Source organism: Trachypithecus francoisi, unplaced genomic scaffold (assembly GCF_009764315.1).
Source record: "Trachypithecus francoisi isolate TF-2019V2 unplaced genomic scaffold, Tfra_2.0 Lachesis_group2, whole genome shotgun sequence".
NCBI classification, from domain to species: domain Eukaryota; kingdom Metazoa; phylum Chordata; class Mammalia; order Primates; family Cercopithecidae; genus Trachypithecus; species Trachypithecus francoisi.
Genome location: NW_022681465.1, coordinates 103,188,352 through 103,202,265, shown reverse-complemented (window position 1 = coordinate 103,202,265; position 13,914 = coordinate 103,188,352). Strand labels below are relative to the sequence as shown.

Here is a 13,914-nt window from a genome sequence, read left to right as displayed (position 1 = left end):
GAAAAGGGACTATAAATGTGACAGCAAGAAAAAGTTACCTAAATGGAAAAGACAGAATGTTTCTCTCATAGCACACACCCACAAATGCCAGATATATTAAGCTCTTAAATGTCAAAGAGCCCTTAACATTTTAAACTCTTAGTAAAGACAAAAAGGGATTAAGATATTCTCTACACACATAACCGATAAAGGATGAGAATTCCTGTAAATCAATGGAGTACAAATAACCTAGTAGAAAAAAGGACAAAAGACAAGAACAAGATAAAGGCAATAAACATACAAGATCTTCAACATCATTAATGACAGTAAAGAGTATCATAAAGACCATAATGAAACACCAAATATCTATTTGATTGGCAACACTTAAAAAAATATGCTGTCATGCAATGGAGTACTACAGAGGAGTCAAAATGAGCTATAGTGATTCAGTACAGATGAATCTTAACAACATAACATTAAAGTTGCCTATATCTACATTCAGTACTGTGCAGTTCTTATAATGCTAAAAACTGAGATATATAACACCCTTTGCATATGCATGCAATAAAATTATCAAGAAATGTAAGGGAAGTATGAAATCGGGGTTTAGATGTAGACTGTTGTCAACGTCTTCATTTTGTTTCAGGTGGTGGATCTGACTGCTTATGTTATTAAAAATAACTAATACATAACTAAAGGCTAAATACGAGTAGGCCATGATGAGAATGTCTTCAACTAAGAATAATAATTCAATTCTGAGTACCTCAAGTCTGATAAAATGGTTCTTAAATTGTTGAGTCATTACCTATAGAACTAGGCAATACAGTGTTGTTTCCTATACTCTAATTCTATATTCTTGAAGTCCAACAGTTATGTTGAGAGGGAAGAACGCTTAAGAGTACATAGCAAATGCCAGTTAAACTACATTAATAAGGTATTAAATAATGTAGAATAAGATCATGTTAAAGATGGATGATACATTTAGTATATATTTATAGCAGACAGTTACTTACCCAAATATACATTAAAATGAAAAATGCTTTTTTTTCCTGTACAGCAGAATCTCAAATGGGTATTAATCAACATTCATGGAATGGATTTTTTTTTTTTTTTTGCAGACAGGGTCTTATTCCATCACTCAGACTAGAGCACAGTGGCTCACTGCAGCCTTGAATTCCTGGGTTCAAGTGATTCTCCCGCTTGAGCCTCCAGAGTAGCTAGGACTATAGGCACACACCCTACTACACTCAGCTAATTTTCTAAACTTATTTTTTGTAGAGAAAGGGTCTTGCTATGTTGTCCAGTCTGGTCTCTAACTCCTGGCCTCAAGCAATCCTTCTGCCTCAGCCTCCCAAAGTGCTGTGATTTTAGGTGAAATATTTCTGAATTGCTCAACTTTACCTAACGTTTTAATCAAATGACCATCTACAAAATAAAAACCGTGAAAAAATATTTATGAATAATATCCAGCAATGGTGTATCAATTACCAGAAATACGGTTTTTGGATTTTTCTGTTTTTCTTTTTTGAGACAAGGTCTCGCTCTGTTGCCCAGGCTGGAGTGCAGTGGCACAATCTCAGCCCACTGCAAACTCATCGTCCTGGGCTTAAGCAATCCTCCCACCTCGGCCCTCCAAGTAGCTGGGACCACAGGTGTGTGCCACCATGCCCAGCTAATTTTTATATTTTTTGTACAGATGGGGTTTCGCCACATTGCCCAGGCTGGTCTTAAACTCCTGAGCTCAAGCAATCCACCCACCTGGGCCTCCCAAAGTGTTGGGATTACAGGCATGAGCCACCAGGCCCAGCTGTTTTTTCAATTACTGAGAATCAGTCACAAAATGTGAAGTATGTATATTACCACATTTTCATTATCTTAGTTAAAATGTTAAAGGGAGAAACATCGTGGAAACGTGAACTCTTATCTAGTTAACTATGCCAGAAATAACAACATTATTATAATGTTATAATAATGGAAAACCAAATACCTGCATGTTCTCACTTATAAGTGGGGGCTAAACATTGGGTACACATCGAGGTAAAGATGGGAACAACAGACACTGGGGAATACAAGAAGGGGGAGGGAGAGGGCCAAACTAGCTAATGGGTACTATGTGTACCACCTAGGTGATGGATTCATTTGTACTCTAAACCCCCAGCAACACGCAATAGGACTTTGTAACAAACCTGCACATGTGCCCCAATTCTAAAATCAAAGCTGAAAAGAAAAAAACTACAACTAATCTCGGCCTTAAATAAAGGAAGTTAGAAGACGCCTGTTAACTATCACAAATATAATTAACTACTGTAAAAGGCAGAAAACTTTTATCACGTTTAACGAAAATTTCCTCACAATCAACATTTCACAGGTTTTGTTACTGAAGTAGTCAATTTCAATTACGTAAGTTCATCTCTCTGGAACATCCAATATCTTTTGCTAATCTCAAAAATACTACGTAATGAAAACTAAGGTAATGGTCAGGTTTATATCAGAGTTAATGAATTAGTACTGGCAATATAAGTACCTTATTTTTGGACTACTATGCTTGAAGAACTGTAAAAATTTGGGAATCATGATGTTGAGAGGACGATCTAAAACATCACTATCTAAAATCTCAGCAGAATCTTCACAAATCTTCTGAAGGGCGCCAAATGCTCCCTGTAAGAGACATATTTAAATTATTAGAATTTGTTAAAAATGAAGCCATATGAAAACAAGCTGAAGAATGCTGACTAATTTGTATGGATTAATGTTCTCAGCCCACATAAAATGCCTTATAAAATCTGTAAATTTAATCGCTCAAATTTTTTTTTTTTTGAGACGGAGTCTTGCTCTTTCGCCCAGGCTGGAGTGCAGTGGCACAATCTCGCATCACTGCAACCTCTGCCTCCTGGATTCAAGTGATTCTCCTGCCTCAGCCTCCTGAGTAGCTGGGATTACAAGTACCTGCAGTTGTGCCTGGCTAATTTTTGTATTTTTAGTAGAGATGGGGTTTCATCGTGTTGGCCAGGCTGGTCTCAAACTCCTGACCTCAGCTGGTCTGCCTGCCTTGGCCTCCCAAAGAGCTGGGATTACAGGCGTGGGCCACCACGCTCGCCCTAATATTCAATTTTAAAACAAATTATTATATCATCGAGTATGTAAAAATCTCAGTTAAAATACAAGGGTATATTTTAGTTTTAGCATTAAATGACTTAGAAGTGGAGGATATTTTGGTTGGCAGGAAGTAAATACCAGTTTGTTTAAATTAAATATAAAACTACATTTACACAGAAGAGTAATCACTATAATACTTTTCTTTTTGAAGCACAGAGAGGATATTAATACCATTAAAAAGTTACTTAGGCCGGGTGCGGTGGCTCAAGCCTGTAATCCCAACATTTTAGGAAGCCAAGGCAGGTGGATTACCTGAGGTCAGCAGTTTGAGACCAGCATAGCCAACATGGTGAAACCCCGTCTCTACTAAAAATAAAAAAATTAGCTGGGTGTGGTGATGCATGCCTGTAATCCCAGCTACTCCACAGGCTGAGGCATGAGAATCGTTTGAATCCTGGAGGCAGAGGGTACAGTGAGCCAAGATCGCACCACTGCACTCCAGCCTGGGTGAGAGGGCAAAACTCTGCCACAAAAAAGAAAAGTTACTTACATATAAAAGTATTCACCGGGTAACTGGTGACAAAATCTGTTGCAAGGGCAGGCAATGCAAATTGGCGACCATTTTCCTAAAACCATTTTAATACTAAAGGGGAAAATCCAGAGCTTTTGTACATAACATGTAACCTACTAGTTACCCACCCACCTACTTTACTGTTTATATTATATAATTCCATCAGCAGCAACTTGATGCTTATTCTCCATAGTACAGTTTTAATGTGTCCAACAGAAGGTAAAATCCTTTAAGGAAATTACTCAACATCCTTTCAGATTTTATAATATCTTAAAAATATTAAATCTGAAAATATTTTTAAGTCTAAAATTTAATCAATATATTAAATTTCAGTCTTCAATTTAATATGCATTAAATATCAGGAATTTTAATTGTCACGCTAAAATAGTCATATTTAATTATTAAGGTTTTTTTTTTAAAAAAGCTTTACTTCTGAAACCCTATTACATCAAATTAAATGCGAACTTGTTACCCACGTGGCAATTAAAAATTTAAATAAGAACAAACATTTAGCTATCACTACATACCAACATCTGGAAAACCACTATCTTTAGTGCAGATGGACGGGAATATTGTTTATTTACAGTATGACTTCTATGTAGTACACCAGCTCAACAATTTCACAATTACTGCAGCTTAAATTTTTTATTCTTGGAAAGTGCTTGCTTAAAATTTTGATCTTTTTTTTTTTTGAGACGGAGTCTTGCTCTGTCGCCCGGGCTGGAGCCCAGTGGCACAATCTCGGCTCACTGCAAGCTCTGCCTCCCGGGTTCAAGCCATTCTCCTGCCTCAGCCTCCTGAGTAAGCTGGGACTGACTACAGGTGCCCACCACCACGCCCGGCTAATTTTTTGTATTTTTAGTAGAGACGGGGTTTCACCTTGTTAGCCAGGATGGTCTCCATCTCCTGACCTTGTGATCCGCCCGACTCGGCCTCCCAAAGTGCTGGGATTACAGGCGTGAGCCACTGCGCCCCGCCTGATCTTCTTTTATGTTACTACCATCATACCAAAGCACTATTTAAATGTAATCAACTGTCACATGATTACTTACTTAGCTTTTCTGTAATCTTATCAGTGTATTTCCAAAGTTTGTTTTTTGTTTTTTTTTTTGAGATGGATTCTTGCTCTGTTGCCCAGGCTGGAGTGCAGTGGCGCAATCTCGGCCCACTGCAATCTCTGCCTCCTGGGTTCAAGTGATTCTCCTGACTCAGCCTCCTGAGTAGCTGAGATTACAGGCATTCGACACCACGCCTGGCTAATTTTTGTGTTTCAGTAGAGATGGGGTTTCACCATGTTGGTCAGGCTGGTCTCTCAAACTCCTGACCTCAAAAGATCTGCCCGCCTCAGCCTCCCAAAGTGCTGGGATTATAGGTGTGAGCCACCACACCTGGCCCCAAAGCATTTTTATGTATATGGGAACAAACAATTTTTCTTTTTCTTTCAGGGAGCAAGAAAAGTGGTTTTAAGCAGTACTTAGCTAACTCCCCCTCTCTCTATCTTCTCTATTTCCCTTTATCCACCTGTCGGGCAACAAACTGCCATGCCCTAAAACTACCTTATGTGTGGTTACGTGTATTTTTTTCTGGAGATAGGGCGTTGCTCTGTCGTCCAGGCTGGAGTGCAGTGGTGTGATCTCGCCTCACTGCAGCCTCCACCTCACAGGTTAAAGTGATCTTCCCACCTCAGCCTCCTGAGTAGCTGGGACCACAGGTGCACATCACCACACCTGGCCAATTTTTTCTAATAGGGTTTCACCACATTGCCCAGGCTGGTCTCAAACTCATGCAATCCACCCACTTAGGCCTCGGGATTACAGGTGTGAGCCACCACGCCCGATCGGTTTTCTTTCCCTTTTAGGTTAGGTTATTCCTGTGGGTTTTTTTGGGTTGTTGATAAGGTTATTCCTGTGCCTGCCCTGCCTTCAACCTCCGCTCTTTGAGAGGTAGAGGAGTCACTGCTTTATACAGTCAAAACACGGAATACGGTTTCCACATAAAATAGATTTCCACCCAAATTGGAAGCCTGCTAATGAAAGAGATACTTACAGTATCCACTAACCATGGAAATCATTCTCTCTCCCCAAACGAAAAGTATGCTAGTGATCTAATCAGTGGCAAAGAACACCCACAGGTCAGAGTTAATGTATGATTAAAACTAAGAAAATGGTCTGGCGCAGAGGCTCACACTTGTAATCCAAACACTTTGGGAGGCTGAGACAGGTGGATCATTTGAAGCCAGGGGTTCAAGACCAGCCTGTCCAACATGGTGAAACTCCATCTCTACTAAAAATACAAAAACATTAGGCAGGCGTGGTGGCTCATGCCTATAATCCCAGCTACTCGGAAGGCTGAGGTGGGAGAATCACTTGATTCTGGGAGGCAGAGGTTGCAGTGAGCTGAGATTATGCCACTGCACTCCAGCCTAGGCAACAGAGCGAGACTCTGTTTGAAACAAACAAAAAAACAAAAAAATGAAGACAAGTTTAGTGAAGTGCAGCTGCTCATGCCTGTAATCCCAGCACTTTGGGAAGCTGAGGCTGGCGGATTGCTTGAGCTCAGGAGTTCGGGGTCAGCCTGAACAACAGCGTGACCCCATCTCTACCAAAAAAAAAGAAACAATTAGTCTAGCATGGTAGCACATGCCTGTAGTCCCTGCTACCTGGGAGGCTGATGTAGGAGAATTGTTTGAGCCCAGGAGGTTGAGCTATGATGGTGCCACTGCACTTCAGCCTGGCAACAGAGTGAGATCCTGTCTTTATAAAAAAAAACACCAAAAACCCAACAAAACCACAAGTTCAGCATCCCTTAGATATCACATAATAAGAGGCATAAAAACAATTTAGAGAAGCTAAAAAAGTACTCATGGTCCAGGAATTTGGTAAATTTCAATCTATCTTTAACTGATTAAGCTTGACACAAACTGTTCATTACATACGTATACATTCAAGAATAATTTTATCACAGAAAAACAAGATACGTCCTTGTGTGAAATATAGTAAAAGAGGTTTATAATGTAACAGTTTTTATAGAAAAATAAATGATTTACAAATGTAATATAACACAAAGGTAACTTTAGGTTTCTAAGTTTTGAGAAGCTGTATGTTTCGGAGGAATTGTTTTCCCCAAAAGCTGCTAATACATAACATGACAAGAAAAATAGAAAAAACCCAATTATATATGAAACCAATATCCTTACCTCACAGGTATTGTAATCTTCAGAATCCAACAGGCTACAGAGTTTTGGTAAGAGGTCAGGCCAATTCTGCAATTCTCCCTTGGAGGCTATAGTTGTGATCAAAATACCTTGAACGAAAACACACTTCTTTAGGAAATCCAACAGCATTATGTTAGGTATTGCCACGTGAGCAACTGTATGCACAAACACATTTTATGTAAATAATAACATTTGGCCAGATGTGGTGGCTCATGCCTGTAATCCCAGCATTCTGGGAGGCCTAGGTGGGTAGATCTCTTGAGAACAGGAATTCCAGACCAGCCTGGGCAACACGGTGAAACCCTGTCTCTACTAAAAATACAAGAAAATCAGATGGGCATGATGATATGCGCCTGTGATCCCAGCTATTCAGGAGGCTGAAGTGAGAGGATCACCTGAGTCAAGGAGGTCAAGGCTGCAGTGAGCCATGATTACGAGACCACACTCATGCCTGGGCAGAGTGGGATTGTCTCAAAAAAAAATCAGTAACACTCACCGACGACACCCATATCACCATTGCATATCTTGTGGGAAAAAAATCTCACAGAAACCAGATCTGTGTCTAATACTGTTTTTCAACATTTCACCCTTTAAGGGTTTTTGAGTTAAATTTATCAAGTATAAAACTGCAACTTCTTTTTCTGCCATAATATCAAGAATAGTTCCACCAATTAAAATTAATTCTAATGGCTGGACACGGTGGCTCATGCCTGTAATCTCAGCACTTTGGGAGGCCGAGGTGGGTGGATCACATGAGGTTGGGAGTTCGAGACCAGCCTCATCAACATGGAGCAACCCCATCTCTACTAAAAATACAAAATTAGCTGGGCATGGTGGCGCATGCCCGTAATCCCAGCTACTCAGGAGGCTGAGACAGAAGAATCGCTTGAAACCGGGAGGTGGAGGTTGCAGTGAGGCGAGATCACATCGTTGCACTCCAGTCTGGGCAACAAGAGTGAAACTCTGTCTCCAAAAAAAAAAAAAAAAAAAAAAAAAAAAAATAATAATTCTGATTTATCCATACAAAAGAGTAGAAAGAAAGTATACCAAAATGTTAGCAGTACTTAACACTGGGTGATGAACTTACGAGTCTGTTAGGTTCAAATAGAAGACACGTTAAGAGGCTAAAAATAGCTCCCTGACTTAATCTGGAACCAGAGACAAGGACCATGGTAGGAAAAACTTAAGTAGATAAGCAGCACTTGAGAATAATCCTACATGTTTCACTGCTTACAACACTCTCCCTCATGTAGTATACTCCTAAGACAGTTCCCACTTACTGGATCAAGAATGAGTCGCCAGAGAGGCGATCTTGGAGGCTGGGTGGCCCAGGCTCACTGATCATGTTGTTCGGACCGAACAGATTATCTCAACTGTGTTGTGCAGCTGAGCTGTGATAGTCAATGAATTACGCAAATACACACAAATGTAAGGAAAGTTTTGTGTTAATACAAACCCAAGGACAACAGAAAGGTTTTGTGTTAATATTTTTTTCTCCCTTATATATATCACATACTAGTGATATAATATGCTTAGTGATTATGGATCTTTCAGTGCCAGAAAAGTATAAACTCTGACAATAGGAAAATTATATGCATTCTAAGCTGCAAAATATGAGTGTGCAAAAAGGAAACTCTTCATAGGGTTATTTTGAAAATTCAACTAGATATATACAAAATGCCTGGCATCTAGTAAACACTCAATGACTATTACTGAACAGCAAATGTCACTGTGTATATAAATTTTCTACCTTTAGTTTTGAGAAGGTTACTCCCAATGATAAAGAACTAAAAAAGAATCTAGAAAGTAAAGCTCCTGGCAAATTTACTCTTCACACACAAAAAAATTAAATTGTATAGTAAGAATTAATGTACTGATAGCATTTTCAAGATATAGCCCTTACAATAAAATAGCCTTCCATTAAGATCCAAAAGCAGCAAGACCTGATCCTTCCTGCAAATTAGTCTTTCCTAAAGTCAAAATATAAAAGAACTAAAGGAATGAGAAAGATCTGAATCTGTCTAAAAGAAACCAAGCATGACTTAAAAAAGACTACAAACAAGCAATAAATCACAACAATTAAACCCAATCTACAACTTGGTACTAATGAACTGCTCACATTCATTACTTCTGTTAGCAGAACACTAAAGAATGTTGATGGACTAACAAACTTACCCGGACCCATAATCTCACCCACACATGAAAAAGCATCTAATACCTAGCATAGCTGCAAAAAGTGGGAAGTGACACATATTTCTCAGTGTTTACAACAAATACAGGAATGAAATCAGTGTGCTTGGCAACAACTACTAAAATCTTAAAATGTTTAAACACACTTTGACCCAATAATGCCCTTACATGAATTAATCCTACAGAAATTTGCCTGTAAGTGTACAAACACATACAAGAGAATATTCATTGAAATAATAAAATTAACAAACAAACTATATACTCTCTAAACAAGAGAAACATCTTTACTTCATCTAATGAATTACCCAACAGTCATTAAGATGTGGTCCCTTCCAAACAGACTTCCTCGGTAAGATTCCCAACATGTGTTGTTAAGGTTAATAAAAATTTTTAAAGCCAAAGCTGCAAGTCTATTTTTATAATCAGTAATCTTTTAATTAAGATATTTAAGTATTGTACATATTATTAATAGGTGCTAAGAAATACAAAAATAACACACGGTCCTTGCCCTTAAGGAGCTCAGTCAGGCACTCCCTGACCCCAACATGTGACATGGTCTGGAGACATTTTTGGTTGTTACAACAGGGTATGTGGCTGCTACTGGTGTCTAGTGGGTAGAGGTCAGGTGTGCTGACTAACATCCTGTAGTGCACATACAAAATAGCCCAACAACAAAGAATTATCCAGTCCAAAATGTTAAGTGCTGAGGTTGGAAAACTCGGGTCTAGAGGAACAGAGTCCTACATTAACTGATAATGTAGAGTCGGAGTACTTGCATGACTATACATACACCAAGAATTTTCTGCGAAGGTTAGTAATTGATGAAGAGTCTGTTGCCAATTCTTAGAAATGATTTTCAGAAACCCCCAAAAACTATTTCACTTACAAAATATGTTCCTGCAAGTGTTTTACATCTTTTTCTCATGTAAACTAAGATTAGGCAATTTAGGTAACTAAAAAAACAACCACCTTCCCAGATTTGTTGGAAAGCACCAATGTGTTTAAGCAAACATCAATTTTCCTGAAGCAAAACAAACAAAACAACAAAATTATGAAATATTTTAGAGTATGTTTTTTCTTTTTTTTTGAGACGGAGTCTTGCTCTGTAGCCCAGGCTGGAGTGCAGTGGCGTGATCTTGGCTCTCTGCAAACTCCACCTCCCGGGTTCATGCCATTCTCCTGTCTCAGCCTCCTGAGTAGCTGGGACTACAGATGCCCGCCACCACGCCCGGCTAATTTTTTGTATTTTTAGTAGAAACAGGGTATCACCGTGTCAGTCAGGATGGTCTTGATCTTCTGACCTCGTGATGCCCACGCCTCGGCCTCCCAAAGTGCTGGGATTACAGGCGTGAGCCACCGCACCTGGCCAATACTTTAGAGTCTTAATGCTGTGCCTCCAAAATAATTTCTCCCCTCTTTGGGAAGAATCTGTCAATCATACCTTTCACCACCTTCACTAATACATATCAAACAGTAGGGGTGGAAGGGGTGTGTGAAGGGAGGAGGGACAAAAATGAACTAATTTTTAGCTAACTTATTTCAAGCTCATAGCTGTTGTATCTAGTTAACATTACAGACTTTTTTAAATAGAAAATTTCACATACATACATAAAAATAGAAAAATACGATGAACTAAATGTATCCATTAATTAGTTTCAACAATCATTAATACATGGTCAATGTTGTTTCATCCATACTTCTACCCACAACCACCTTAACATTCCTAATTGCTCTTTTATGAAATCCCAGACATCATGTCACTTGAAAATACACTGCAGTTATGTTTGAAGCTCCATCTGTAGTAAAGCAAGTAAATAAAAGCTGTTTCTACACTGAAAACTGCAATGGTCCCTCACAATTAGAATACTTAAATATCTACTTAACATAAACTAAAATGAAAGACCTTTCGTATTCTACTAATACACAGCAAGAAATAAAAATACCTACATAAGTCAATTTCACCAATCTCCGTTTTAAAATAAGTCAGATGATACCTAAGTGCTTAAATAATTCCCAAGATAAAGTCAGCTCCTAAACATGTTCAAAAACCTTATGGAAGGTGAAAGTACTCATTGGGAGATAAAAACAATTCTTCTCTCCCCAGTACTATTACTTCTAACCTTTCAAATTTAAAGACACAAAGTATTGTAGTTTGGACCAGATGGCACTTAAAGATAGGTTTATAATGAAATACAGTTTAGGAAGAAACAATCTCATATCTAGTTTCTAAATCCTCTCCTTTCCTTTCAGCTGAGTTGCCAACTCTCAGAGGAAACCCACCTTCCCTCCAAATCCCATTCCACTTATGTATGGGGATTTCTCTCCTGGATCTGAAATGGAAAAGGCTGGCACACACTCACCATTCTTTTTAACAGTATCAAGAGTAGGTAAAGCCTTAAGGTACATAAGAGTATATTAATCTAGGGAGTCCTTTTTCTCAAACCACAAATGTCCTCTACCCATCAAATTTAAAATCAGTGTCAATGATGGCACTGTTTAATACAAGAATATCTAGAGGGATGTCATAGAGCCAACGCTTTGTAAGTAAGAGATGAATATTTTTCAAACCCACAAGACAAAATAGGAACTTTTTTTTTTTTTTTGAGACAGATTTTCGCTTGTCACCCAGGCTGGAGAACAATGGCGTGATCTCAGCTCACTGCAACCTCTACCTCTACCTCTACCTCCAGGGTTCAAGCGATTCCCCTGCCTCAGCCTCCCAAGTAGCTGGGATTACAGGCATGTGCCACCACACCCGGTTAATTTTTTTGTATTTTTAGTAGAGACAGGGTTTCACCATGTCAGGCTGGTCTCGAACTCCTGACCTCAGGTGATCCATCCGCCTCAGACTCCCAAAGTGCTGTGATTACAGGTGTGAGCCACCATGCCCAGCCAGGAACTCTTAATGAAAGCATCTGACTCATTTAACTGATTTTCATTTAACCAGCCTGGGTGGATTAACAGACGCTTTCCAGGTCCTTATAAAAGTTAGCTGTTTAAGCCCATGGTATACTGAAGTCTGCCCATTAGTAAGCTCCTCTTCAGTAGGGTATTTATTACTGCTTCCACTGCTTCCATTTATTACAACACCATATGGTGTTAACCAACAGCCAGTTGTGTGTGTTTCCAAATAGATTTATACAAGTTACTATAACTAAGCATGTTAATTCAGTATTACATAAGCTAACAGAAAGTTGTACTGCGCCTGAAAATAAGCTGAACGCTCTGAAAAGACTAAAATGTTGCTGCTGAATTAATGACAAGGCAAATACTTAAAAACAAGGGAAAAAATAGTAAAATTCTAGAATCCTATATACATTTAGGTTTTTCATAAACAATCAAAAAGTATTTCTTTACCTGTAAAAGTGAAACAAGAAATTACATCCCACACATTACACTAGGCAGAAAATAAGAACTCCAAGCCAGGCACCATGGCTGAGGCCTGTAATCTCAGGACTTTGGGAGGCTGAGGCAGGCGGATCACCTGAGGTCAGGAGTTCCAGACCAGTCTGGCCAACATGGTGCAAACCCTGTCTCTACTAAAAAGTACAAAAATTAGCCGGGCATGGTGGCGGGTGCCTGTATTCACAGCTACTCAGGAGGCTGAGGCAGGAGAATTGCTTGAATCCAGGAGGTGGAGGTTGCAGTGAGTCAAGATTGTGCCACTGCACTCCAGCCTGGGCAACAGAGACTCTGTCTCAAACGCCCTCACCCCACAAAAAAACCACAAAAAACAAAACAAAACAAAACAAAAAACCAGAACTCCAATCTGCGCGCTCAAGAAAAAGTAGTGTCTGCAAATTAGTATCACTTGTTGATGCCCCATTTTAACCAACTCTGATTAAGTTAAGTTTAATTAGGCTCTCCTTTTATCCAGGGTCACTGGTTTCACTGGATGAGAGAGCTTTTACCATGATTACACCATTTCGAAAGCATTTAAGGCAATGAAAGTTTCCCCATCACAATTTAACATGAACCAATAAAAATTCCTAAGGAAATAATCTGTCATCTCTAAAAATGACCCAGTTACAAACAAAGTAAGCAAAACTGTTGTAATATAACTTACCAACAGTGGCTCTAATCAGAGGAGAGGAGTCACCAATATTATTTAAACATTCACTTTTAATAAAGTCTGTTACACCATTTGGGAAGTTCTGAAAGTGTGCTTTCACATTATTCTTCAAGATGAGACCACTCAATGATCTCGTGGGTTCATCTGTAACAAAACAGTAATAGTATTGAGTTTTGAAGTAGTCTTAATTTCAAAATGTGGCGATTAACAGTAGTTTTAAAAATATTTATATTCAAAAGTTGACTGACATTCAAACTTGCTATAACCAGTTAAAATAATTATAACTGATTAACAAAAGATTAGTGTATGACTTATAGCTCAGGGTTTTTCAACCTTGACATACTGACAATTATTTGTTGCGGGTGCTGTCCTGTTCATTTTAAGATGTTAAGTAGCATCATTAGCCATAGATACCAGCAGCACCCCTCCAAGTTGTGTTAACCAAAAATGTTTCCAGATAATGTCAAATGTCTTCTGGGGGTAAAAATTGCCCTTGGTTGAGAACCACTGATTTAGTTTCAGTTAATTTAGTTTACACATATAGCCACTGTGCTCGAGCTTTATTGTTTCCTGACATAAACATCATTATAGGGCTGGAAGTATTAGTCATTAAAAACATCCTATTAAATTTTTTCTTTTTTTTAGGGCTGGGCGTGGTGGTTCATGCCTGTAATCCCAGCACTTTGGGAGGCCAGGAGTTCGAGACCAGTCTGGCCAACATGGTGAAACCCCATATCTACTAAAAACCTGAAAATTAGCCAGACATGGTGGTGTGTGCCTGTAATCCCAGCT

General features: G+C 39.0%; 1 protein-coding gene across 7 annotated transcripts in view; it reads right to left on the bottom strand.

Moving 5' to 3' along the window:
• TNPO1 (transportin 1) overlaps positions 1-13,914 on the bottom strand; it is a 99,928-nt gene that overhangs the window by 46,175 nt on the left and 39,839 nt on the right. For all 7 annotated transcript variants that reach the window (XR_004429861.1, XR_004429862.1, XM_033179838.1 and 4 more), the window contains exons 4-6: positions 13,117-13,266; positions 6,843-6,949; positions 2,504-2,637 (exon numbers count right to left, since the gene is read on the bottom strand). Coding sequence is in view for 5 of the 7 variants with exons in the window: in XM_033179838.1 (XP_033035729.1) it covers positions 2,504-2,637; positions 6,843-6,949; positions 13,117-13,266 (391 nt within the window). In the remaining 2 variants the exon portion in view is untranslated. The remainder of the gene's footprint in view (positions 1-2,503; positions 2,638-6,842; positions 6,950-13,116; positions 13,267-13,914) is intronic.